A 26,333-nucleotide genomic window follows, 5' to 3' on the forward strand; every position below is an offset into this window, starting at 1 on the left:
CCTGATGACTCCACTTCTTGAGCCTGAGGCTATGCCACCTTTGGGCTGCTCCTGTGGTCTGCTTGCTCCATCTGCTGCCATTCCTACTGGTCGCTCCCACCAGCCTCCCCACTGGTCGGCTGCCGCTGCTCCTACTGGCTGCCTGCCAGTTGCTCCTGCCAGCTGCTCTGCTTACTGCAAAGGAGTCTGTCTCCAGGCCAAAGCAGTGATTTCAGCTCTTAGTGATTTCACCTCTTTAGCCACCATCTAGGCTGGCAAAAGCTTCCAGCTCCCACTAGACTAGCAAAAAGACTCCCGCTGGAGTCTGCTTTAGGTCTGTCCTTAAAACAAGAGGGAAAGAGGCAGGTTGAACTAGTCTTACAGCTCACACCTGGCAGGCATGAGCCAGGCATTTCCCAATAACTGGGAAAAGGCAAATGTAGTGCCTGCCTTTAAAAAAGGGAAGAAGGACAATCCAGTCAGCCTAAACTCAGTCCCTGGAAAAATCATGGAGGGGATCCTCAAGAAATCCATTTTGAAGCACTTGGAAGAGGGGAAAGTGATTAGGAATAGTCAGCATGGATTCACAAAGGACAAGTGGTGCCTGACCAATCTGATTAGCTTCTATGATGAGGTAACTGGCTCTGTGGATATGGGAAAGTCAATGGATGTGATATACCTTGACTTTAGCAAAGCTTTTGATACAGTTTCCCACAATATTCTTGCCAGCAAGTTAAAGGAATGTGGATTGGATAAACGGATGGGAAGATGGATAGAGAGCTGGCTGGAAAGTCGGGCCCAGTGGGTAGTGATCAACGGCTCAGTGTCAGGATGGCGGTCGGTTTCTAGCGGAGTGCTCCAAGGTTCGGTTCTGGGACCGGTTTTGTTCAGCATCTTTAATAATGACCTGGATGAGGGGATGGATTGTACCCTCAGCAAGTTTGCAGATGACACTAAGATAGGGGGAGAGGTAGATACACTGGAGGGAAGGGATAGAGTCCAGGGTGACTTAGACAAATTGGAGGATTGGGCCACAAGAAATCTGATGAGGTTCAACAAGGACAAGTGTAGAGTCCTGCACTTGGGACGGAAGAATCCCAAGCATTGTTACAGGCTGGGGACCGAATGGCAACGTAGCAGTTCTTCAGAAAAAGACCTGGGGATTACAGTGGATGAGAAGCTGGATATGAGTCAACAGTGTGCCCTTGTAGCCAAGAGGGCTAATGGCATATTAGGGTTCATTAGGAGGAGCACGGCCAGCAGATCCAAAGAAGTGATTATTCCCCTTTATTCGGGTCTGGTGAGGCCACATCTGGAGTATTGTGTCCAGTTCTGGGCCCCCCACTATAGAAAGGATGTGGACGCATTGGAGAGGGTCTAGCGGAGGACGACCAAAATGATTATGGTGGCTCCCTGCTGGAGTAGTACCTCCATTGATGTGTTGTGTGGTGAGGCCATGGAGCATGATTCCATATGGGGAGTGCTGATCAAGTGATCTGTCTGTGGCGTACTTCCAGGGTACTTCCAGGGCACCCATCATCCAGGTAGCTGCAATGATAGCTGGTGAGGATATCCTTCTTTGAAAGCGGGTCCAAGAGAAACATAAATCAGTAACATCCAGAATATCCAGAATGGGACAATTTTTCTGTCTCTGCCAGGCTAGAACGTATAATCAATACACTAATAAAAAAATCATGCATCCGCATTACAGTGTGCTCTTAAGCACTGCCGGCAAATCCAGGAAACTTTTTTTTCCCCATCTGAAGTACCTACATGCATTGTACATTAGAGACATGGCATCACACCCTGTCTCTGAAGAATGAAACAGAAGGCAGAGATAAATAAAAGACCAGTGCGTTCCACAATGGAAGAAGATGTGCTTAGTTCCCATTGATACTTTCCTACTTGCTGGAGTTGTATGAGTTTAACCTTCCTGAAGGGCTCAGCCACTCAGGGGATAGAAGTCCTACTTACAAAGACTACTCCTGGTCAAGTGAACGTTCACATGCATGCTGCACTTTTGTAGAATGAAAATTGAGAATTTCTCATTTTTATAATCTGAAATAATTTGATTTTAAGTTGAAATCCTGTCCTGCCTTAACACCCCAACTCTTTGAACACCGGCACTTCCTTCTCTTCTGCATCCAGATTGTTTGGAAATGTGCAGGTTTTAATTCTAATTTAAAAATACAGTTTCTCTTCCTTATGGTCTCATTGACACACGCTTAATCTAGAACACACTGCTTTGTCATCCATTTAACCCATGTTAGAGGCCCTCATCCTATCTCTGCCCAGCCAAATGAGTAGCCTTTGGGAAGGCCATACAAAGGAAAATAATCTAATGTTTAATATTCAATATTTGGTCTCCTGTGAAAAAACAAAAAGCCTTAATCTTTCTATGCTAATATCTAGATGAATTGATGTATCCCCTGAAAGACTTCTGCATAACCCAAGCAATACATTTACTTCTGGTTGAGAACCAAGGCATACTATCATCAATATCAGGGGTGGGCAATCATTTTTGAATGGGGGAGGGGGGGCACACCAAGAATTTGGCAGATGATCAAGAGCTGCACTCTACAATGATATTAATGTATTATTGGGTGCAGAAGGAAGCTCAGGGTAAAGGATTGAGGTGCAGGAGGGAGTGTGGGAACTGGGAGGAGGGTTGGGTGAAGAAGGGGGTTGTACTTGGAGCAGTGGATTGGGATGTAGGAGCAGTTCAGGGTCTGGGAGGAGGCTGTGGCCTCTGGGACAGGGGTGCATGAGGAGGTGCAGGGGTTTGGGTTGTGACCTGGGGCAAGGCATTGGATACAGGGTCTGGGAGAGGGTATAGGTGCAAAAGAGGATTCTGACCTGGAGGAGGGGTGCAGGATGGATGTGGGGTATGGGAGGGGGTTGTAACCTGGGGTCGGGATTAGAGTGCAGGAGTGGGGGTGCATGAGGGTGCAGAGTCTAGAAGGGGATATGGGTGCAGGAGCTTAGAGGATTTGGGTTACATGGGGTAGAGGTTCTGGGGGGGAGTAGAGGGTTGGGGGGAGTGAGGAGCTGGAGTGCCACAGGCAGGCTGTGTCTAAGAGGCACTTACTTAGGTGGCTCTTGGGCCGCAGCTCAGCAAGTCCCTGCCTGCCTACCCCCACACACCACTCAAACCAGCCAGCCGTAGGGGCCATGTGCTCTGCAAGCCCCACGGGTCTGTGAGGGCCATGTGTTTTTCTGGGCATCGTGAGTCTGGGGGACTACTTCGTGCACTGCCTGCCTCACCAACACAGCCCAGGCAGCTCCCGTCAACCAGTTTCTGGCCAACAGGAGCTGCGAAATTGTGCTGGGAGTAGGCGCAGTGCACAAAGCGTCTCTCCTCCTCCCACCCTGCCCCCCAGCTTGTGGTGCTCAGAGAAGCACATGGTCCCCACAGCCAGCCACTTTAAGCGGCATGCAGGGGTGGGGCAGGCAAGGAGCCTGCTTGGGGCTCTCATGGCCAGATCCAGTGGAGTGGCAAGCCATATTTGTTTTGTCTACCTCATATTCTGCAGTACCTGAAGGGAGAGGCCTTTAAAGTCTGAAAAGACTATGATGTAGCCTTTGCCCTTTTGTTCACCTCATAAAAGGTAGCTTTGTTAGCCTAATTCATTGGTGCCTTGCTTCAGTGTAAACACTGGTTTAAGGACCAGAAGCACTAATTGAATTGCCAAACACATCGTTTTTCTACAGCACAGTTTCAAGTGGTTTGCAGTTCATTTCATGTAACCCCAGCTCTTTTTTCACCCTTGATAAAATGCAGAAATAAAGAAGTTGGGTGGGAGTGCTATTTGGACTTAGAAATGGTGGTATCCTTCCCAATTAGGACAAAAATATCCATTAATTTGCCAGTGTCACAGTGTATTATTATAGGTGTAGAGGTACAAAACAACATGATGGACTGGGATAGAGAGAACATTTTTGAGAATGAAATACCATGATTCATGAATAATAGTAATAATAATATTAATTAATTAATAATGCCCATCTCTCATCTATGCTTTTTTGGGTCTGATTGTTCTTTTAGAGTTATGTGGTTTTTACATTAAAGCTAAATATGGAAGAAATTTGCCCTTGGATCAGCTAATGATACAATGAGTTCTGTTGTACCCATGATAATGTACTTTTGACTCTCTCCCAGCTCCCATTATAGTTTGAGATGACTCCAGTTGACTTCTAAAGGAGCTGTATTGGGCATTTGTATTTCATTAGTTTTCTTTGTCAATTTCAATCTGACTTAACCAGAATCATAGTATCCCTTACAATGTGTGTGTATGCATATGCGCACAAACACGTACAAACATTTATAGACAAGAAAGGGCCATTTGAGAGAGTAGTTTGATGATCATTATAGTAAGATATGTAACAGATCTATCAGAAAAAATCATTCTGTTCATTCCACAGCAAGGGCAGTATAATGTTCTCAATATCAAACAGCTACTGCACGTGATCTTCACCAGCAGGCGAACAGAAGGATACCTATGGCTATGAATATCAGTGTGACTTGCAGATAGTTTAATAGACCTTATGTTATCATAACGTTCTCAACAAAGTAGGGGTTGGCTAGTGACAGAAGTTCACCGTGGAATCACTCTCAAGTCTGCCTTCTCCAAGAGTTGCCAATGGAAATCCCGATAGATGGTTTCAGATTCCAATAGCAATTGAAAACGCACATAAGAAAGAGGAGAAAAAGCATTTAAAGAAAGGCAGGAAGAAAGCATATTTAAGCTAGGTGCTTTATTTTTCAGGTATCCAAGCAAGCCAAAGAGTTCCTGGAGTATGTGTATGAGGAGCCATTGATTGACATCCAGCAGGAAAATCACATGTTGTACAGACATGTCGAACCATTGGCTACTGTAGTCCGTCTAAGACAGCAGCTAAGATCTCTCCGAGCCTATTTGTTCAGTTGCAGAGCAGCAGTGGCTGAAGACCTGCGTAGGAGGTAAGAACCAGGCATAACATATGACACGAGATTCCTGTTGTCCTGACTTTTCTTTGTCTGTACATGTTCATCCCCCTCTGCCTCTTCTTGCTTCCCATGATCCAGTTCATAAATCATTGCCCATTGTGAAAGGCAGCTGCACTGTAATTGTCACCAGAGGCCTTTTTATACAAGATTGTTTCCTACCATAGGAAAGCCTCTTTCAGTGACTCTCGTGGGTTGACAGTGGATGTAACCTTAACTCATTCCTCCCACAGGAGCATGCTATTTCTCCTATGTCTAAAGCTGAAACTTATCTCACACCATCACTGCGATAACCGAAAGTGTATGATTTGTCTGTTCCACCTTTCCTGTAGATTTTTTCTCAAAAATAAAATGGGCAGGTTACAATCCAGAACAAGCTTATATTTATCAAAAGTCTAATTCATTTAAAAACAACGCAGCATCTTAGCCTACTATAGCTGCTGTTGATCTTCTGCAAACATCCCCAAAAGACAAACAGTCTCTTCAGATCCAATAGCAGATCAACTGTAGAAAGGCCAACTTTGTTTTTACCCTGATTCATTTGAAGAAAGAGCTGGAGATCTGTCTTGGATCTACTTTTTTTTTCCTGCAAGATGACTGAATCCAGACAAATGCAACTGATTTGTTGGAACACGTATCTGTGTCTCTCAGGTCTGCAATAAGATCAATCTGTCACCTTCAGTTAGAACTGCTGCTGTTTTGAAATATTCAACTGCCAAAGGGGGGAAAATTAAATAGACGGCCTGGCTGTACTGGGGATATGTGCTTTTTGAGGATGAAGGGGGTTGCACTGGCTTTTTTATCCCAGGATTGGAAGCAAGGTGATGTGTGTATTCATCAGATAGCATATATGTCACTGCCTTGAATAATTACATCAAGTGCAGCTAAGCAAAGATGGCAAAGTTCTAGCAAGCAAGAGGTGATTTCCTACATTAATGTGTGGGTAAATATTTGCATGTATGTGTTGTGGCATTGAATAGCAATATACAGACACACTTCTTCAACTTTCAGGGAGCTGATCTGCAGTATTTTTTTAAATTAAAGCTATTTTCTCTTGCTCTGGTGCCCAGTATTATCATTTTGGCTGTCCTGCTGCACAGCTGAAATATCACTCCTATTTTCTCTCCTTCAATTACAAGAAAACTAAAAGGAGAGCAGAGCTGCAGAGGTTGGAGAAAAGTGGCTGAAAAGAAATTACGGCTTTTGATTAATGCCGAATGCTCTGATTAAAACAGCGAGGAGGAGACAGGAAAGACTGAAGAGAATCAGTGAAGAGAGTGAAAGAAAACAGATCAAAGGAGAAGTGAACAAAGGAAAGCAATGGGGCCAGAGGAAATGGGATGGAGGGGAAAGCAAGGAGGCTGGAGGAGGTATTTTGAGCTGGCGCTGATGGAAAGAGATGAGAGGAAAGAGTCCAAAAGGAACGAAGAGGCATTCAAGGGACTAGGACAAAGAGAGAATGTGAGAAAATAAGACTTGAGGGGAACTACCAAGAGGCCAAAAGGTGAAGACTGAAGAAACAGAGGCAGCTGAGGGGATGGGCTAGAAAAGACAGACATTATAGGATTAGACAGGAATTATAGAAATGGTGCGTGGGATGACCAGAAATATTCTAGAACTCTTACACCAGTAAGTAGTCAAAGTGAGTAATAGTGCAGCTCTGGTTAGGCAGAAAGGAGATGAGGAAGGAGGACAGCAGGTAGGATGTATCCCCCATCTGTTTTACAGTGGTTTCCTGGTGGATGCATCTGCTGATATACTGCCAAGATGCAGCTGAAGGCACATTTCTTACAGCAGAAGGAAAAGTCCTGACTACTGCTAATAAATGAGAGACAGGAAAAGGTGGGCGTGGGAGGGACGCACTCCCGTTTCTTATCCACAGGTCTCCAGACTCCCATTGATGAAAAGAGAGAGAACTTTGATGGGTGTTTTAGGAGAGCTCTTGGGTCTGTTTTCTTGCAATCATGGCAGCCTGAGTTCAACTTGGACTTGTAGTACTCCTTGAAATTCCAATTCTTCTCTCCTCATGACCTATAAAACACAGCTGAGAGAGGAGCAGCATGGCTGAGGCAGCTTGTGGTCTGCAGCATGTGGCTAGAGCTTTGTGAAGAGTCTTTATCTCGTGTTTCACTGGGGAAAGTGTCCAGTTTGATAGGAACTTGCAGGATGCTCCAAAAGCCATCAAGTTTACATTTCAAAGGCACAAAGGGCAGTTAAGTGCCCAACTCCCAGTGCAAGTCATTGGCAGTGAATGTTTGACTCCCACTTGTGGCAGTTTCCATCAGAGTAACTGTGTACCACTTTGGTCCCTGGTGGCCTTCCCAAGGGCCTTGACCAGTCTAGAGAGGAAAACAAGACTGAAACAGCACCAGCTTGCAAGAATTATGTGCCAGGATCTTTCTTCCAAATATGTTGCACCCAAAATAGGGTTCAAAAATGAGCTAGATAAATTCTAGCTATAAATGGCTATTAGCCAGGATGGGCAGGAATGGTGTCCCTAGCCTGTTTGTCAGAAGGTGGGAATGGCGACGGGAGGAATCGCTGTTCATTCCCTCTGGGGCCCCTGGCACTGGCTACTGTCCACAGACAGGATACTGGACTGGATGGCCTTTGGTCTGACCTAGTATGGATGGTCTTATATTCTTATGACCCTACTGTTCATTACAGCAACTCATAATAGCTGGGCAGTGAAAATGATATCTATTAACAAAGAAAATATATTACTTAAATTACCCATTGGCTCGTCACATCAGCTGGTGTAAGGCACAAGGAAAGGGGAGTTTAAACAACTCTGTGAGCCAATGTTACTAAATTTGATGGTTTCCTAGTCAGAAACTAAAGAGCTGGGGGGAGAAAATTCTGAATCCACTTCTCTGGCCTGTTCCAAAGGTATTATTTTTCCATCTCAGTCTTCACCTTAGTACATGTCTTGCCATTAATCATTGGCAAGTGAGCACTACATCTTGAAGACCTGTCGGAACCATATAAACAGACCGAAACAAACTGTTAATATTGCTGCCTAGAGAGAACTAAAAACAGACTGATTAATGATATTGGCACCTTGCTACATGTGGGACACTGATAGCCTTCCTTATTAGGGAAAGAGCAATTGCTCTAGGATTTTCTATTATCATTTTTCAAAGCTATCCCTTCCTCTTGAACCCAGAGCTCAAACCCAAGACGACAATCAATTTTGAAAATGTGTCCTCCATGAAGACTAAAATGTTTACAGTGCTTCTAAGTCACTGTTTCAGAAGAATTCCAGATGGCTACAAACCAGTTTAGCTCAGGACCTAGTTGACTTAAATGTGGGAACATTGTTTATAATGCCTGGTACTTTGGGAACTTTGTAATTCTGGGCGATCTGCAGAGAACTTAGGCCTGAGCCACACTGAAAAGAGAGAAATGAAGAATAGCTGGAGATCTTGGAAGCTGGTGGCTTATGACCCATGAAACTGGCAGCCCTTGTTGTCCTTGAGAATTCTAATTCACTTATTATTCTTGCTAGTCTGTGATGGACTCCAGCAACAAGAGTGGTTGTTTGGAGGTAGTTCAGAGCTGTGTTTAAAGACAGAAGGCAAGATAAAACAGTAAAGGAAAAGAAGTTTGGCTGCTACATTAGGTTAGATCCTCAACTGGTGTAAAGTAGCATGGCTCCATTGAGTCACAGCTGCTGAAGATCTGACTCATCTCTTTCATAAGGGCTGTGTCTAGACTGGCAAGTTTTTTGCGGAAAAACTTGCCAGCTGTCTACACTGGCTGCTTGATTTTGCACAAAAGCACTGATGTTCTACTGTCCGAAATCGGTGCTTCTTGCGCAAATGCTTTGACGTTCCCGTTCGGGCAAAAGCCCTTTTCCGGAAATGCTTTTGCACAAAAGGGCCAGTGTAGACAGCTGAAAACTGTTTTGTGCAAAAACGCCCCGATGGCGAAAATGGCGATCGCAGCTTTCTTGTGCAAAACCGCATCTAGATTGGCACAGACGCTTTTCCACAAAAAGTGCTTTTGCGGAAAAGCGTCCGTGCCAATTCTACACAAGCTAGACGCTCTTTTCTACTAGACACTCTTTTCCGCAAATGCTTTTAACGGAAAAACTTTTCTGTTAAAAGCATTTGCAGAAAATCATGCCAGTCTAGACGTAGCCAAGGAGTATTGCTACAACTACTTAGCTATGGCTGTTGCCTCTATATAACAAAATCTAATTTGCCTTCTGTCTGTGTTTGTACTCAAGGCATGCATGCTATCATTTCCTGGGGGAGAAAAAGTAGCTATCCTGTTGCTTGTGTAGAAATGGTGCAAGCTGCAGTTGTATTGTTCTATGTCAGTCATCTGTTTGCAGTATTGCCAGAGAACACAAACACACAAAGTGCAAACAATAAATCTGATGCCTAGAGGCGAGGAGAGGAGCTTTTGTCCATTGAGCAGGTGATGCAATGTACATGAACAGGTAAATTGAAGGAAGCATCCTTCTTCTTTTTGTGTATTTCACCTTTAAGTGTGGAGGAGCATTCTTGTCTCTTGTAAATATAAGGCCACCTAATAATTTCAGCCTTCACTCTGGTCTCATAGACTCATAGACTCATAGACTTTAAGGTCAGAAGGGACCATTATGATCATCTAGTCTGACCCCCTGCACAGTGCAAGCCACAGAATCTCACCCACCCCTCTTAGAATAATCCTCTCACCTATGTCTCAGATATTGAAGCCTTCCAATACTTTGAAGGCCCCAACATGCAGAGAGTCCTTCAGCTGTGATCTGTGCCCAATGCTACAGAGGAAGGCGAAAAACCTCCAGGGCCTCTGCCAATCTACCCTGGAGGAAAATTCCTTCCTGACCCCAAATATGGCGATCAGCTAAACCCTGAGCATGTGGGCAAGACTCACCAGCCAGACACCCAGAAAGTTCCCTATAGCAACTCCTATCATCCCTCCATTGACCTATTTCCAACTGGAAATGAATGGTCAATTAGTTACCAAGATCATGTTATTTCATCCAACCATCCCCTTATCATAGAATCAGAACTGGAAGAGACCTCAGAAGGTCGTCAAGTCCAGCCCTCTGCTCTAGGCAGGACCAATCCCATCTAAATCAACCCGGCCAGGGCTTTGTCAAGCCGAGACTTAAACACCTCTAGGGATGGAGACTCCACTACTTCCCTAGGTAACCCATTCCAATGCTTCACTACCCTCCTAGTAAAATAGTTTTTCCTAATATCCAATCTGGATCTCTCCCACCACAACTTGAGACCATTGCTCCTTGTTCTGCCATCTGTCACTACTGAGAACAGCCTCTCTCCATCCTCTTTGGAACCTCCCTTCAGGAAGTTGAAGGCTGCTATCAAATCCCCCCTCACTCTTCGCTTCTGCAGACTAAACAGACCCAAGTCCCTCAGCCTCTCCTCGTAGGTCATATGCTCCAGACCCCTAATCATTTTGGTTGCCATCCGCTGGACCCTCTCCAATGCGTCCACATCCTTTTTGTAGTGGGGGGCCCAGAACTGGACAAAGTGATCCAGATGTGGCCTCACCAAAGCCGAATAAAGGGGAATAATGACATCTCTGGATCTGCTGGCAATGCTCCTCTTAATGCAACCTAATATGCCATTAGCCTTCTTGGCTACAAGGACACACTGTTGACTCATATCTAGCTTCTCATCCACTGTAACCCCCAGGTCCTTTTCTGCAGAACTACTACTTAACTGGTTGGTCCCCAGCCTGTAACTATGCTTGGGATTCTTCCGTCCCAAGTGCAGGACTCTACACTTGTCTTTGTTGAATCTCATGAGATTTCTAGTGGCCCAATCCTCCAATTTGTCTAAGTCACTCTGGACCCTATCTCTGCCCTTAAGCGTATCTACCTCTCCCCCCAGCTTAGTGTCATCTGCAAACTTGCTGAGGGTGCAATCTATCCCCTCATCCAGGTCATTAATAAAGATATTGAACAAAACTGGTCCTAGAACCGAACGTTGGGGAACTCTGCTAGAGCCATTGAACTCCGCTGGGCCTGGCCTTCTAGCCAGCTTTCTATCCATCTTACCGTCCATTTATCCAATCCACATTCCCTTAACTTGCTGGCAAGAATATTGTGGGAGATAGTATCAAAAGCCTTGCTAAAGTCAAGGTCTATCACATCCACTGACTTCCCCATGTCCACAGAGCCAGTTACCTCATCACAGAAGCTAATCATATTGGTCAGGCACGACTTGCCCTTTGTGAATCCATGCTGACTATTCCTGATCACTTTCTTCTCTTCCAAGTGTCTCAAAATGGATTCCTTAAGGATCCCTTCCATGATTTTTCCAGGAACCGAGGTGAGACTGACCAGCCTATAGTTCCCTGGATCGTCCTTCTTCCCTTTTTTGAAGATGGGCACTACATTTGCCTTTTTCCAATCATCTGGGATATCTCTGGATCTCCACTAGTTTTCAAAGATAATGGCCAAAGGCTCCTCAATGACATTTGTGAACTCCCTCGGATGCATTAAGTCCAGACCCATTGATTTATGTACGTTTAGCTTTTCTAAATAGTTCCTAACCTGTTCTTTACCCACCACGGGTTGTCCATCTTCATCCCATCTTGTGTCACTTAGCGCATTAGTCCAGGAGCCAACCTTGTCCGTGAATACAGAGGCGAAGAAAGCATTGAGTACTTTAGCTTTCCCCACATCATCTGTCAGTAGGTTACCTTCCTCATCCAGTAGGGGCCCCGCACCCTGTCTGATCACCTTCTTCTTGTTAACATGCCCCTAGAAACCTTTCTTGTTATCCTTCACATCCTTTGCCAAAGGTAAAAGATGGAGCTATTTAATTCCAAATAGGAATTGTCCATCCCAAACTATTTCTCTGCATTCTTATCTAAAATTCAGTTATTCCTTCTTTTCATTTATAGTAATTCTTAGGACTCGACAAATAGAGCCGGGTTCGGGCGATCAGCGCATGCGCAGAATGATCTCCGCGTGCGCAGATGGCCGGACAGCGCGGCTGGCAAGCGGGGCTTGCCGCGGTTCAGCGAGCCCTGGTAATTCTTCAGATTCATAGTATTATCGTGATCTTACTTACCTTGGAGAGAAGAGTCTCAGAGAGGTAGCCATGTTAGTCTGAAGCTTTAAAAACAACGAGTAGTCCTGTGGCACCTAAGAGACTAACAAAAATATACAGATAGAATCACGAGCTTTTGAGGGTAAAACCCACTTCCTCAGATGAGATGAGCTTGCATTGAGTTTGTGAACTTCAGCTCTTAAGCATTGCCATTCATTCCTGTCCGTTCCATTGTTCCTCCATGAAACTCAAGTCATATCCCTGGGCACGATGTCCTATCATTTAGTCAAAGGTCTGCCTCTAGGTCAGATGGACCTTGGCTTTGTTTGCATTATCTTCTCTGGTATTGTGTTTGTCTATAGCAGTGTCCCTGACATCTTAATCTTTTCAGTTGTAGCCAATTTTCTGTGTCTTGATTTCACATCTTATTCTCCTTTTAATTTCATTTGTCTTTAAATCATTCCATTTACACCCTCTATCTTTCACATAATTCTTTTTACTTCTTCTGAGTAGTATTAGGCATCTGAAATGATAAGCAGTTTTGGCTTGTTTCCACTTTTTCCTGTAAAGTTCTTGTTTTGTTGCTTGTCCAGTTTTTCCTTGTTGGCGTATGCCCTCCAGTAATTCCCTCTGCTATGTTTTGTAATGTTTCCTTGAATATTTCACATCCAGTCAGTAGTGAGAGTGATCCATCATTATAGAATAATGGCCTGACTCAGCCTCTGAGCATCACCTGGTATGCCTCTCTCACAGAACTACGAATTTACCAAGATCAAATGTGGCTCCCGTTACACCCATCTTTTAGTTAATCTTTCGCTAGTTCATTATCGTGGCCACACTCAGCACTTTGACAGAGGCTAAGGGCATAGGTGGCAGGTGAGCCCCGGCCCCCACCTTGCCCCTTCCACACCCATCAGTGCCAAGCCCCCACTGTGGCTACTGGCTCCTCCCCAGAGCACCCTGCCCCCATCACTGTGGCCTTTCGCCCCTGCCCTAGTGCCTCCAGCTTCCCTGCGCCCCATCCCTGGAGTGTCCGAGCACCAGCCAGAATGCCTTCCCTCCCTGGAGGCCCCCCTCACCAAGACACCCCAGTGACAAGAGTACAGGTGGCGAGGCACAGCAGGAGGGAGCACCATGGCCCTCAAGCTGCCTGCCCCAGCTGCTGTCATGGGAACAGCAGGCAGGAGGGGTCCTGGAGTTGGAGCATGGACAGGGACATGTCAGGCTGTTGGGAAGGCAGAGCCTCCCATGCCTCCGATACCTGCCACCACCTATGGCTAATGTCCACCAACGACTCTCTGTCGTTCACTGAGGCTAATGGGGTCAGACTAGTTTTTTATTTGATCATTTGGGATGTTCCTTGTAATGTTGTGCATGGCTTTGTGCCAATAATCAGATTTTGCCTCACACCGCAAGTTCATTACCTTTTCTGTTCTTGGTTGTTGTCCTGAAGCCATGTGATCCAGCATTACTTTTTTGCTTACCAAGTCTCCTACCAGCCTTTCCATTTGTATCTCCCATAATCCAAATGATGTCAGGGTCAGGAATCTCATCTACAGTGTCATCCATCTGCTGATATAGTCCTTCCCTCTTTTGCTGCTTCTGTCAGTGCATAGTGCAGATCAGAGTTAGGCATGGCTGACTGTAGGCAATAGTCAATGTTGCTATGACAGTCTGCTCAGATACCAGTTTCCAGCTGGTCACTAAAGTAACTGCTCTCATGTCCACTATTGCAGCAATCCCGTCCTTATGCTTCATTTGCTTACTTGCCTAGCTGGAGGAAAGGAAATTCTGGGTTCCAAATGTCAGTTCTCCTGTACCCAGCCCCTGTGTCTCCTCTGTGGTAACAAAGCAAACTTGGAACTTCCTGAACTCTTCCACTGTTAGCTCAGTCTAGTTCCCAGAATCCCTTCCTTTCCCCGGCCCGCCCCGCTAGCCACCAGCTCCCACAGTCCTCCCAGAGCTGAGACTGGACCCACAGACCCACTGCCCACCTACAGGAAAGGAGAGAAGCCAGAAGTTCTATTGCCCAACTCCCCTGCCCTCCCCCAGAACCAACCACCCCCCAACTCCCCTGCTCTAACCCAGTGCCCCACCCCTCCCCCAGAACCAACCACCCCCCAACTCCCCTGCTCTGACCCAGTGCCCCTGCCCTCCCCCAGAACCAACCACCCCCCAACTCCCCTGCTCTAACCCAGTGCCCCACCCCTCCCCCAGAACCAACCACCCCCCAACTCCCCTGCTCTAACCCAGTGCCCCACCCCTCCCCCAGAACCAACCACCCCCCAACTCCCCTGCTCTGACCCAGTGCCCCACCCCTCCCCCAGAACCAACCACCCCCCAACTCCCCTGCTCTAACCCAGTGCCCCACCCCTCCCCCAGAACCAACCACCCCCCAACTCCCCTGCTCTGACCCAGTGCCCCACCCCTCCCCCAGAACCAACCACCCCCCAACTCCCCTGCTCTGACCCAGTGCCCCTGCCCTCCCCCAGAACCAACCACCCCCCAACTCCCCTGCTCTAACCCAGTGCCCCACCCCTCCCCCAGAACCAACCACCCCCCAACTCCCCTGCTCTAACCCAGTGCCCCACCCCTCCCCCAGAACCAACCACCCCCCAACTCCCCTGCTCTGACCCAGTGCCCCACCCCTCCCCCAGAACCAACCACCCCCCAACTCCCCTGCTCTAACCCAGTGCCCCACCCCTCCCCCAGAACCAACCACCCCCCAACTCCCCTGCTCTAACCCAGTGCCCCACCCCTCCCCCAGAACCAACCACCCCCCAACTCCCCTGCTCTAACCCAGTGCCCCTGCCCTCCCCCAGAACCAACCACCCCCCAACTCCCCTGCTCTAACCCAGTGCCCCACCCCTCCCCCAGAACCAACCACCCCCCAACTCCCCTGCTCTAACCCAGTGCCCCTGCCCTCCCCCAGAACCAACCACCCCCCAACTCCCCTGCTCTAACCCAGTGCCCCTGCCCTCCCCCAGAACCAACCACCCCCCAACTCCCCTGCTCTAACCCAGTGCCCCTGCCCTCCCCCAGAACCAACCACCCCCCAACTCCTCTGCTCTAACCCAGTGCCCCACCCCTCCCGCAGAGCTGGGGACATAACTCAGCAGGGTGCAGGGTAATGTGGTGACTCCATGGGAGGAGCCAAACCCACCCCCCATATCGGACCTGTCCTGGGTCTCGCTGGAGCTGCTGCTGCCGTTACCACCTGCTTTTCCCTCCAGGAGCATGGGCGTGTGTGCAGAGCGGCTGTTAATGTCTGGGCTTGCAGCTCCCAATGTTCAATTTGAGTGACAGGCACATGCCCTGCCCCCTCCCCAATCCCCTTTTCAGGGCAAAATACTGGACATTTTTAGCCTTTTAAAAAAGTCGGATGGCTGGAGATTTAATAAGTGGAATGGAGGACATGTCTAGGAAAATCGGATGTATGGTAACCCTACATATTTGAGATGAGTGGAAATTAATGTAAATTCTCCTGTTCTTGAGCAGGGTAAATAGGAACACTGAAGAATTTGACACCATATGATTTTAACTAGAATACAATTTACCTTGCATCATATTATAACTTTTGCCCCTGACCCCTGTTAGTCACACTTTTTAGGGGGTTTCAAGTACCTATTAGGAAAAAATAGGATGTAGGAATCTGATTTTATTCTCTTAATCCACCTCCCTGTTTTCTCTCCCCCTTGATCATCACAGAGATCTGGAAATAGTTTAAGCCCCTTAAACTCATAAAATTCTAAATTGGCTGAAGAAGACACTGCTGGCTGGCACATGAAATAGCAGCCAACCCATCTTTTCATGCCTTCTTAGGTACAAAATGACTTGCAGACCTGTACACGGTGGGGTGTAAAGGGTGCAAACACGCACCTGCATGCATGGTCCCCCAAGTAAGCATGCTCCGTCTGCGGGAAGGCAGCCCAACCCCCCCTGGTCTCGCTTCTGGTGAAGGTGGAGGGGAATCAGCCCCAGCATTACCCCGGCCGGCCAGAGCATGGGGCAGGAGGCCAGAGCACGCTTACTTGGGGGGGCATTAGGGAGCATTCACACCCATGTGATCCACATTTACAAAAAAAAGCACACAGCCCCAGAAATTCCTATGTACAGGCATGACTTGATCGTGCCCACCTGACACCTAATTTGATTTTTTTGGATAGCAGTGTGAAAAGAAGAGTTTGCTCTGCTTATCACATTTGTTACTTCAGTTATAGTGTCATGTTGGGACAGATTAATTTGCTGTAGCTTTGGCAGAGCCATCAGGGTATTTAACCCAGTGGAGACAAATGACTCCAGCAGATGATAAACAGGCTTTAAATGAAGAGAGATTATGTACTGCTATCAAAGCACCATGGCCACAAACAGTGCAACTTTGCCTAACTGCAAAAAGCAAAAGCTTCTCAGTGATTCTATTTCCAGTGGACATGAAAAGATAACCTTTTGTTTCTGCAGATACTTACCTGATAAGATCACACCAAGGACAGGATGAAATGTCTTCCATGACTGTTGCGCTTCAGATTAACAAACAAACTGGGAAACTTAAAAACGGCACAGAATGCTACATTTTTTACTTCAGTTGGAGCTAACTGTCTCCTAAGATTTGCTCTCCTTGCACTGACTGCTTTTGTTTCAAGCAAGTTGTGATAAAACACTCTGGAGACTTTAAACCAACAGGACTTGTGATTTCATTGTTCACAAGAAATGGCAAATCTAAAAGACTTGTTAGCATTGAATTTATGTTGTACACCACAAACTTAACTGGGACTGACAATCTGATTAACAATATAACAGTCCTCGGTAGTTGTTAAAGCACAGGTCCCTATTGCAGTGTAGATGAGACTGAGCTATGTCTCCAAATTATAGGTATTGTGACGATATTTTCTGAACCAAAATTAGGGACACATTAGCCATGCCCCTGACCTCTGGTAGACACGCCCCTGACTCCCATTTGCCACTCTTTCTGCCACAAGAAGTCCCACCCCTGGAGGTAGTACTCCCAGGGTCAAGTTGGACACATGACCAGAAGTAAAGGGTATCGTGTGACCCCTCTAAGAACTCCTCTCACTGTCCTCCTACCAATAGAAATGAATTTGGCCCCCACAGGACCCCCGCATGCAACTATCCTGCAATGGCACTAACCCAGTTTGCATTGGATTCACTCGGGGGAGAAGCTAAGAGAAGTGTTCCCTCTAAGAGTTTCCTCCCATGAGCAGAGTGAATTTTGTCTTGTGCACCAGCACTGAGTTCATGTGGCTTGTTCAGATGTGCCACGGTGGCACCCAAGTTATTAATAAATATCTTATAAACCTCTCCCTTTTCCCTCTGCTGCCATGTCTCCTCCCCCCTTCCCCCCCCATCTGCACCCTTGGTGCTGCTGCCCCCCACCCCTCACTCTCCTCTGCTGTCCTGGCTCCTGCCCTTCTCACCCCCCTCAGCCTTCCTGCGACCTGCCCCTCTCCCCTGCACCATCCCTTCTCTTCCCCTTGTGCCCACTCCTCCTCTAGCCCCACTCTGATCATCTGTAGCTACCCCTCCTCATCCCCTCTCTACCCACCTGCCCTGCCTCTCTCGTCTCTCCTTTCCTCTGGTGCCCATCCCTCCCCTCCAGTGTCTGCCCTTCTGCTTCACCCCTGCAATCCCCTAGCACCTGCACCTTCCTGGTGCCTCCCCCTTCCCTCACTGTCCCTGCCCTCCTTTCCCTCTTCCCACCCTCTCATCACCCTCTGCCCCATTTCTCCTCATGCTCCTCTGTGACCTCACACATGGCTTGCTTCATCCCCTGCCTTCCTCATGCTCACCCCTCCTTTCAACCCCTCTTCTCCAGGCACCCACCGCTTCTATCTCCTCTTCATCCCTCTTGCCCCCATTGTCCCTCCCCTCTCCCAGCATCACCCTGTCCCCTCCCCTCTCCTACCTTCACTGACATCTTCCCCCCCCTTTTCCCTCCTGCCCTTTTCCTCATTGTTTCCTCTTGGCCCCCTGGCATTTCTCTTCTCCACCCTGCCCCTTGGTGCCTGCCCCTTTCTTCTCTCGTCCTGCCCCTCCCCCCAACACAAGCCCTTTCCTCTCCTCACCCCCACCTTCCCCTTAGTTCACCTTCTGCCTTCCAGTTTGTGAGGCTGGAGCCTGCAGTCTGGCCCCAGAAGTCCCTGTAGCCCTGGCCCCAGCTACTCCTGGGGAGGGACCACTTGCTGGGAATGGAGCTGGGGCTGCCCGTGGTGCTATTTTTAGTGCCGCAGTCCAGTCCCCATGAGTGGCCAGCTAGCGTCAATCAGCAGCTGCATGAGGCATGTTCCATTGAGGCTGCCCCAGCTGGAATGTGCCTCAGATGGCTGCCACTTGACTCCAGCTGGAGATGGAGCTACCCGTGGGAACCTGGACTGTGGCACTAAAAATAGCTCCACAGGCGGTCCTCACTCCAGTCCTGGTACCTGCCGAGCTGAGTGCGCCCTGCCCCTCAGTGCCCCAGCAGGGCTCCTCAGAGCTTCTGCCGGGACTCCAAGGTGGCCCAGAGGAGAAAGAGGTGGGGCCACCAGACCAGGGCTCTGCGTGGCAGAGGCAGTCCCGTAAGGGGAGGGAGAGAGGAAGGGGCCACTCACCACCAGAAGTTGGCACAGCTGCCCTATGTGCCCTGCTGGATGGAGGGAGAGGAGGCTGCTGCACTGCGCCGGTATCCCATCAAGTAGTGAAATGTCCAACAGGGCTTTCTGGGACATGCACTCCTTGATGGGACAGCACATTTAAATGTGGGATTGTCCTGGAAAAAACAGGACGTATGGTCAATGTAATTATAGGACAAGTTTTTTGAGTTCTGCTGCACTTATACCACTTGCTTTTCAGGGATCCCAAGGTCAGATCCCAAGGCAGCAAGAGATCAGGTGTTTGCAACGAGTCCCAGGATGTATCAGTGTGGAATCTGCCATCTATCTCCCCATCACTATTCTGGTATCCCCACCAGACTGAAAGAAAACACAATCAATCAATTTGAAATGTGGTTAATTTTTTAAAATTTCTGTAGAGCACTCTATAAAGTGGGATGACTTGATTATTTTTATATTCCTTTCACCATCATTTTATAAGGGTTTTTACCACTCCCATTTTTATGTTTATAAAAAATGTTTACATCAAAGCACAAAGTAAGAGTCCCGAACCTGCAAAACTCCAAGCCTATGCTTCAGTCTTTGCAGAACTGAGACATAAATGACTCTACACAGGAGCAGTGAAACTGACTATTCCCAAAGCACTGTTACATACACAAAGCAAACGTCTTTCACTAACTTTTTATTAAAGCAAAGCTGAAATAAAACACAGCAACGTTAACAAGCTGTGTCATACATTATGGATTGCTTGTGCAGGGTTTGGTAAATATTCAGAGAACCTAGCAACAGCTTCTATCTTGCTGGCTGCAGAGCTCTCCTGAGTATGCGCAAATGGATGACCAAATTCTAAACATATGTCCTCTTTTTGACACTTCTCTTAGGCTATGTCTACACAGCAAGTTTTTGCTGCAGAAAATATGCTAATGAGGGAGTCATTAGTGTGAGTCGCGATGTCATTAGCATATTTTCTGCCGATTCTTTTTGCTCAAGGGGAAGCATAAAGATCTTGTGCAAAAGGGGAGTTTTGTGCAAAATGGTAGCAGCTACACTGCTTCTTTTTGTGCAAAAACCCCTTGTGCAAAAAGAATCTGCAGAAAATATGCTAATGACATTGCAACTCATGCTAATGACTCCCTCATTAGCATGTTTTCTTCTGCAAAAACTTGCAGTGTAGACATAGCTTTAGTGAATACTTGGTGTGAAAGCTTTTCCAGGTTGTTGATGGACTTCTTGAGACTGCTTCTTTTATATTAAAAATATTACTTTGCTAATACGATCAATATTGACACTGTTTTATTCTTCCCCAATTACTCCCCCCTTCTATTTGTATTAAAACTGCATTTGTTTTCAATGCTTGCATTTTAATACGGATGGTGTTGCATTTGCCTTGATTTAATTGTGGAGCCCTCTGGCACCTCAGCAAGGAGGGAATGACGTGTCACATGAGACCATTTACTAAACTAAAGCATTTTGGAAAATAGTTTCATAATAAAAATGTAAATCATTTTCCAAATGGATGTAGTACAACCCCATTGTTGGATTTTAACTTGTACAATTATGTTTGAAACTGCCGCTAGTTCAGCTCCAACATGGTCATAGCACATTTGTTTAAAACTGCTCAGTGGACAGACTGTGCCACCACTTTTAAACCCTTTTATAAGCTGCAGCCTCTCAGAGGGAGTGCCCTCAGCTCTTCTGAGCCCTGGTGGGAATTGAGGGAGTTTCATACTTCACAGCAGACATTTTCAGCCCGTAATGCAGGTTGTGATGCTATTGCATATGCAGGCTATAGCTGCTCAGCTGTTCATTTCCATCCCAATTCAACAAGAATACATTTTTGTCATAAATAGGGAGATTGGACAAATAGACCAGACCAGCTTTGCTTTTCAAGTAGGGTTGTCAGATGGTTGAAACAAAAATACCAACCCCTCCTTCCCCCCCCTCCAAAAAAAACAGAGAAAAAATTCTTTTGAAGGGGAAACAAGGGGGGGGGGGCGACCAAAGTTGTTGAGCAAAAAAAAAAAAAGTACTCCAAGTACTTAAGCCAAAAAAAATTAAAATAAAACAGCATGTTCCCTTAAAGAATGAGAGCAGGGATAAGAACAGGGGAGAGGTTGAGAACTAAGACCCAGGGGAAGCATTACCAGGTAAGCATGGGGGCTGGGTTTGTTGCGGGCTCAGGGGAGTGGGGAGGCCAGGTGCTGAGTGTTTGTAGGGTTGCCAGGTGCCTGGCATTTTCGCCTCCTGGTCGGGGAAAAATTCAGAATATATCGGACAACTCAGGTGTCCGGTATTCTCTGAATTTTTTTACCAGACAGGAGGTGAAAATACCAGACTGTCCGGATGAATACCGGACTCCTGGCAACCCTATTTACAAGGCTTTTCCAGGGCCAGTTTCTGTGGTAATGGAAATAAGCGCTTCTCTCACTTGAGCATCTCTTTACATGCTCATGGCACTGGATTGTAGTGCATGTGTGTATGGCTAAGTACACTGCAAACGTCTTTCGGAATATGCTTTTCTGGAAGATATCTTCCGGAGAAGCTCATTTCAAAATAGAGCGTCCAAATTACAGGGAAGACTCAAAATTAGTCCAAGACTGGCTCCCCTAACGTGAATGTGCTATCTCTACTTAGAGCCCCAGGAGGCACTGAGGAGGAATGACTTTAGAGTGGCCCTGGTGAAGAGCTATTTTGACATAGCAGCAGTGGAGTGTCTACACACACCCTCTTCCAAAAAAGCTTATTTGGAAAAGGACTTATTCTTCATGGAATGAGGTTTACCGCCATCAGAAAAAGCCATCCATTATTTCAACTTTCTGTCAGAATAATGCAATTGCTAGTATTGTTTTTCCAGACTAACAGCCATTATTCCGGGAAAATGGTGCAGTGTAGATGCACCTTATGTCTTACTGAAGAGCCAGAGGGCACTGCCCACTTCTTTTTCTCAAGATGAAATTGGGAGGAAAGAATGATCTTTAGTTTTTTCTCCAGAACTGGCCACTCGCAAACAACATTAGTTTTTTAGTGTAAGTTGAAAAGTAACACATGATCAAAAAAGGGGGATGAGAACAGGAAAGAAATGTCTGTCACCTTGGCCCAAATTGGCTTAAGCAGTGAGATCCTGATTAGAGTCAGTATTTGTTTTTATTACATATCTGTTATCACATATGATAGTGTTTATAGGAAATAAAATGTTGCCCATAATTCAAGCACCTCATTGGTAGTAGTCATTTAACATCTACTGTCTAAGAGGCTTGACTTTCAACAACCTGAAAAATATATTTGCCTTTCACTAGCTAATTATTTTTTTTAGCAGCAGCAATGCTGAAAAGACTTCAACACATGGTGCTGTTCTTGCCAATGTTATTACTGTATTGAATTACCATCTACGTGTTCAGAAAATACAGTTGGGTGTGTTAATGAAATCAAATCTAATAAGATCAAACTGTTGTGAGCTGGTTCAAAATGCTGAGTTCTTAGATCACAATTCTTAGTGATCGGTTTTTAAATCTTCTGTTTACAAATCCAAAGTGCTATGCTATCTTTGGATTTGTTTTTTGGAAAACATTTTTGTCACTAAAAACTTAAAAAACAACAAATGGTCTGGTAGCACTTGAAAGACTAATAAAACATGTAAATGGTATCATGAGCTTTCGTGGGCACAGCCCGCATCTTCAGATGATCCATTTTTGTCACTGGCTCTTATCTTATCTTGTAGCCATCTTCATTATTTCATGGCCGAGCTTGAGTCGTTCAAAGCATAGTCATGCGTCATCTAATCTAGCTTCAAAACACCCAGGTGGAGTGACATACAGGGATTTCTTAAACGCATTTCAGTTGTGGGCTATCTGTAGCAAGGTAACACACTCATCTGAGCAACAGTTTAGAACAGAAAATGAAGAATGACTTACTCATAGGAAACTGCAAATGGGAATTAGGTAGATAGGATGTACTGTAATTTCTTCATCTGAAATCCAGCTAAGATATACCCCTATTTGAGAAGAGTGCTGTGGCATTTTTAATGGCCTTAAATAGTCCTTGATTTTACAGCTTGTCTAGAATACTAAGGGTACGTGTTTTACAACTGTCCTGGAAATATGGGTGCCTCCGTTTCCATTGCTTTTAATTCAGGTCTCTCCTAAGCAGCTTTGAAAATCTCAGCCTAAAATAACCATTTATGAGAACTGATGGAGCAAAATTAATTGAAGAACTTTTATTATTTTTTTGATTCATTGATGTATTGATTTTTAGTCTAGGCTTGAGTTGCCTAGAAATTGCAGTTGTTACAATAGTCTGTCAACCAACTGCTGTTCTGTCCAGAGCTGTTTGTTCCTGTTTCTAAATTTTCTTCCAGGCTCCCAGTGTAATTTATAATTGATTATATGTTGTTGTTGAAGTTCTTATCAGCCCCCAAATATTTTTCACATGTGTTTTCTTTGGGTTTCTAATGGCTGTTTTGGTTCGTTTTTATTCTATCGTTATATCCCCATCTGTTGTAGAACCTTGTTTTATATGTTTATTAATGGACCCAACCAACAATTCTTTTTGCTTCCTCATTGTTACGCCTTGGTTCAGTGATGTGGTGGGAGCCTCAAGGGTTAAAGCCGACTACCCAGTGAAAACTACTGGATGATGGTGAAACAAATGATTTTTTTATTAAATGGAATGATTCTTTTATCAAAACCAACAATTAGCAAATGGCTTTTTTTAAAAAACTAGCAATTGCCCAATGCTTTTACAGGGTAGAAAAACCTAAACTTAGCTATACTTAACTAATTACAAACTTCTTTGATTACAATTCAACTATACCAAATCACTGTCTCTAATTCGCTTAAGGCAGCACAGCATGCAAGCAAAAATACAAAAACAAAGCTAATATAATGATAGTAAAAACTTTGTCAACAGCCAGCCCCTCTATGGTTATTTTAGGCAGCTGGTGGAGTTAGTCATAAATCTACCTTTACAACTTAACCACTCCTGGGTTTCTATTACTAACACTTATACTTGGCCTAAATACAACACCACTACACAACACAAGATTATACAATTTACACAGTGTGGTTAATAGAATTCAGTTACACTTTACAGAATTACACAGTGAAATTAACACAATTCAACTATTAACTAAACCAGTAACTAATATATTTAAGCAATACTTACAAATCCAGCAACAATAACAACATAAAGACACACTAGAACTCGGCGCATGCTCAGGACTTGCGCACCTCTGTCTTTGACTCGAAGGGTGGGGAGGCAGCCTCAGGGTGTTCAGTCCTTCAGCCGGGCAAAAAAAGACACATGCCCTCAATACACGGAACCTCGCTGAACAAAGGGGTCGAGGGTCTTTTATAACATAACCTGATATCCGGTACCTTATTAGGATTTGTTCCCTGGCCGGGCCTGATAGGCTGGTAATGAGGTAATGGCCAATATTACCCTATAGGATTTTTCATGATGCCTGCCTGATGGCCCCGTGGACAGTGCCGGGTGCGGGCATGGTCAGTGTGCATGGCAGTTGCGTCTTAGCTCCCTATGCCTACCTCCCTCCCAAGGACCGGTCAAGAGAGTCTTAACTATTTCTTACAGCTGTGTTCTATCTTTTCATGTTCACCTCCCTATTTTTCAGAGCTTTTAAGTCCCAGGATGCCTGTAAGGTCAAATTCCGTTTACAGAAAGCTGCATTGTGCTTCCCATGCTCCTCTGAGTATCTCATGGTCTGGGTTTTCTGTGAGGGGCCTTGTGTGGCAGGATGGGCTATATGCGAAGGCCATGGTCAGAAAAAGCCTGCTTTACAACACTCATCAATAGAGCTTTGCCCTCCAGCTGCAGATCTATGGACATATTTTTTATTTTTGTATTTGCTTTGCAGTTTGTGCTGAAAATAACACACTTTTGCAAAATAGTTGTGTTCATTCCAAGACTGATATTGTATCTCTCTTGCATGAGATCCTTTTATATTGTATTATGGTTGCTCCCATGCTGATTGCAAAAAAATCTGATGTGCCATTTGTTTCCCCTTGCACTCTGTCTCCGTATGCCTTTTTAATTAGATTCCTTTCAGTTCTCTCACTGCTTCTTCACATTTCCATGTGAGAAGCACAGCTTTCGCTAGCCCTGCAAATACCCAAAATCTTGGAAAAAGTCAAGTCTTTCTTCCCAAAAGTAATTCAATTTGTAATTAATCCATTTATTGTCTGCTCAGACTCACAAGATTTAACTTCGACACCCCGTATCTGTAACAGTCCGTGGTCTTACCTGACATCTTGTTTCTTGTAAGGAGAACGCTTTCCCAAATAGTGTTCATGAGTAGTTCATAATATTCTTAACATTTGTGAATGAGTGTCTAGCAGCTTGTTTTTCCTCCATGCTCCCACAAAATCGTTGGAGCTCTCTAGTGCTGCAGGACCTCCCACATGGTGTGGTGTACCCTCTCTGAATTCCCTGTGTAGTCCCCTTACTAAAGGGGCCTCTGTTTTATTCTAAAAAGACCCTGTGTGCTACAATCCAGACTACAATTCCCATGAGCCCTTGGGACAAAAGAGGGAGGAGGGACTCTTGTGAGAGAGGAGGTCTCTCCATGTGCTTGAAGAAGAGACCTAGCAGTCTGGGACTCTGCCTTGCAGTTTGGAACCAAAGGGGGAGCCAGGCTGCTGCCAAGACATTGACCCAGTGCAGGGGCTGTTGGATGCAGCTACTACATGCCTGTTGGAACTGGGATCTAGCAGGCTGCTTCCGATAGGCACAGCATGAGGCAGTAAGTTTGGGCCTTGCTGGAAGAGTGCTGCCTGGGACAGAGCTGCTGTTTAGCCTGGACCAAATCCTCACTACAGCTGCAACATCAGCGCACCCACGCAAGCAAGTGTCTGGGACTGAGTGTAGGGGTGTGCACACTCTGGGGTGGGGTCACTGTTGTCTGGCTAGATAAGCTTCAGTTATTGTTGCGTGTTTTGTTAATGCTGTTCCTTGCTAATCTGTTAATCCCTGTTTAGTTAGGTAAAGATGGTTTATTTTAAAGTATTCTATTAGATGTCTATGATTTGTAGTTGTTCTGGAATTAGATCCAGCTTTACGCTGGAATGAGGATATTCCTGGAGGCTCTCAAGGCACCAGTGTGTGTACAAGGCCAGCCAGGTGGAGGCACCGCCAGTTTACATTCATTGCCAGCAAGGGACTGCAGCAAGGGGGTGGATAGGGCTTTCACCATCACCACTGGGGTACTCAGGATCTCTTTTGGGTTAAAACACCAGGCGCCCAGGCACACCTGTGAGTGTGACCTGCTCCCCAGTAACCCGGGGAGGAAAAAGGGGGTTACACCTACAATACTGAAAGTGCTACAGTCATCTACAACATTTCTCTGGGCTCCATTCTCTTCCAGACTGCAAAGCCTCAGCAACATTGAGTGATTTTGTTTTATTAGTCAGCTCACTGTTTGAAAGCTTTTTTCTGCGCACAGTATGGTGTTTCTACTTCGGTAACTATCATGGCATGTGCTTCCCTAACAGTTGTAGACAAACTACAGGGATGCCCATGGTATTAATTCTTTCCCTGGAAGAAGGGGAGGGTGGCAAATACAAGAATACTGAAAACAGTGGCGGTGTGGGAGGATAACGTAACTCCAACCCCTAGCTACCACTGTGTTGACGATCACTATTGTGTAGAGCAGTGTTTCTCAAAGTGGTCCATAGATCCATTCTGAGAAACCTGCTAACTGGCCACTCCTGTTGGTTT

At 45.9% G+C, this 26,333-nt stretch overlaps 1 protein-coding gene across 12 annotated transcripts in view; it reads left to right on the forward strand.

Moving 5' to 3' along the window:
* Positions 1-26,333, forward strand: part of PLEKHM3 (pleckstrin homology domain containing M3) — a 148,865-nt gene that overhangs the window by 48,577 nt on the left and 73,955 nt on the right. For all 12 annotated transcript variants that reach the window (XR_012905414.1, XM_075934373.1, XM_075934374.1 and 9 more), the window contains one exon: positions 4,746-4,939. Coding sequence is in view for 11 of the 12 variants with exons in the window: in XM_075934373.1 (XP_075790488.1) it covers positions 4,746-4,939 (194 nt within the window). In the remaining variant the exon portion in view is untranslated. The remainder of the gene's footprint in view (positions 1-4,745; positions 4,940-26,333) is intronic.

Source organism: Pelodiscus sinensis, chromosome 7, assembly GCF_049634645.1.
Source record: "Pelodiscus sinensis isolate JC-2024 chromosome 7, ASM4963464v1, whole genome shotgun sequence".
NCBI classification, from domain to species: domain Eukaryota; kingdom Metazoa; phylum Chordata; order Testudines; family Trionychidae; genus Pelodiscus; species Pelodiscus sinensis.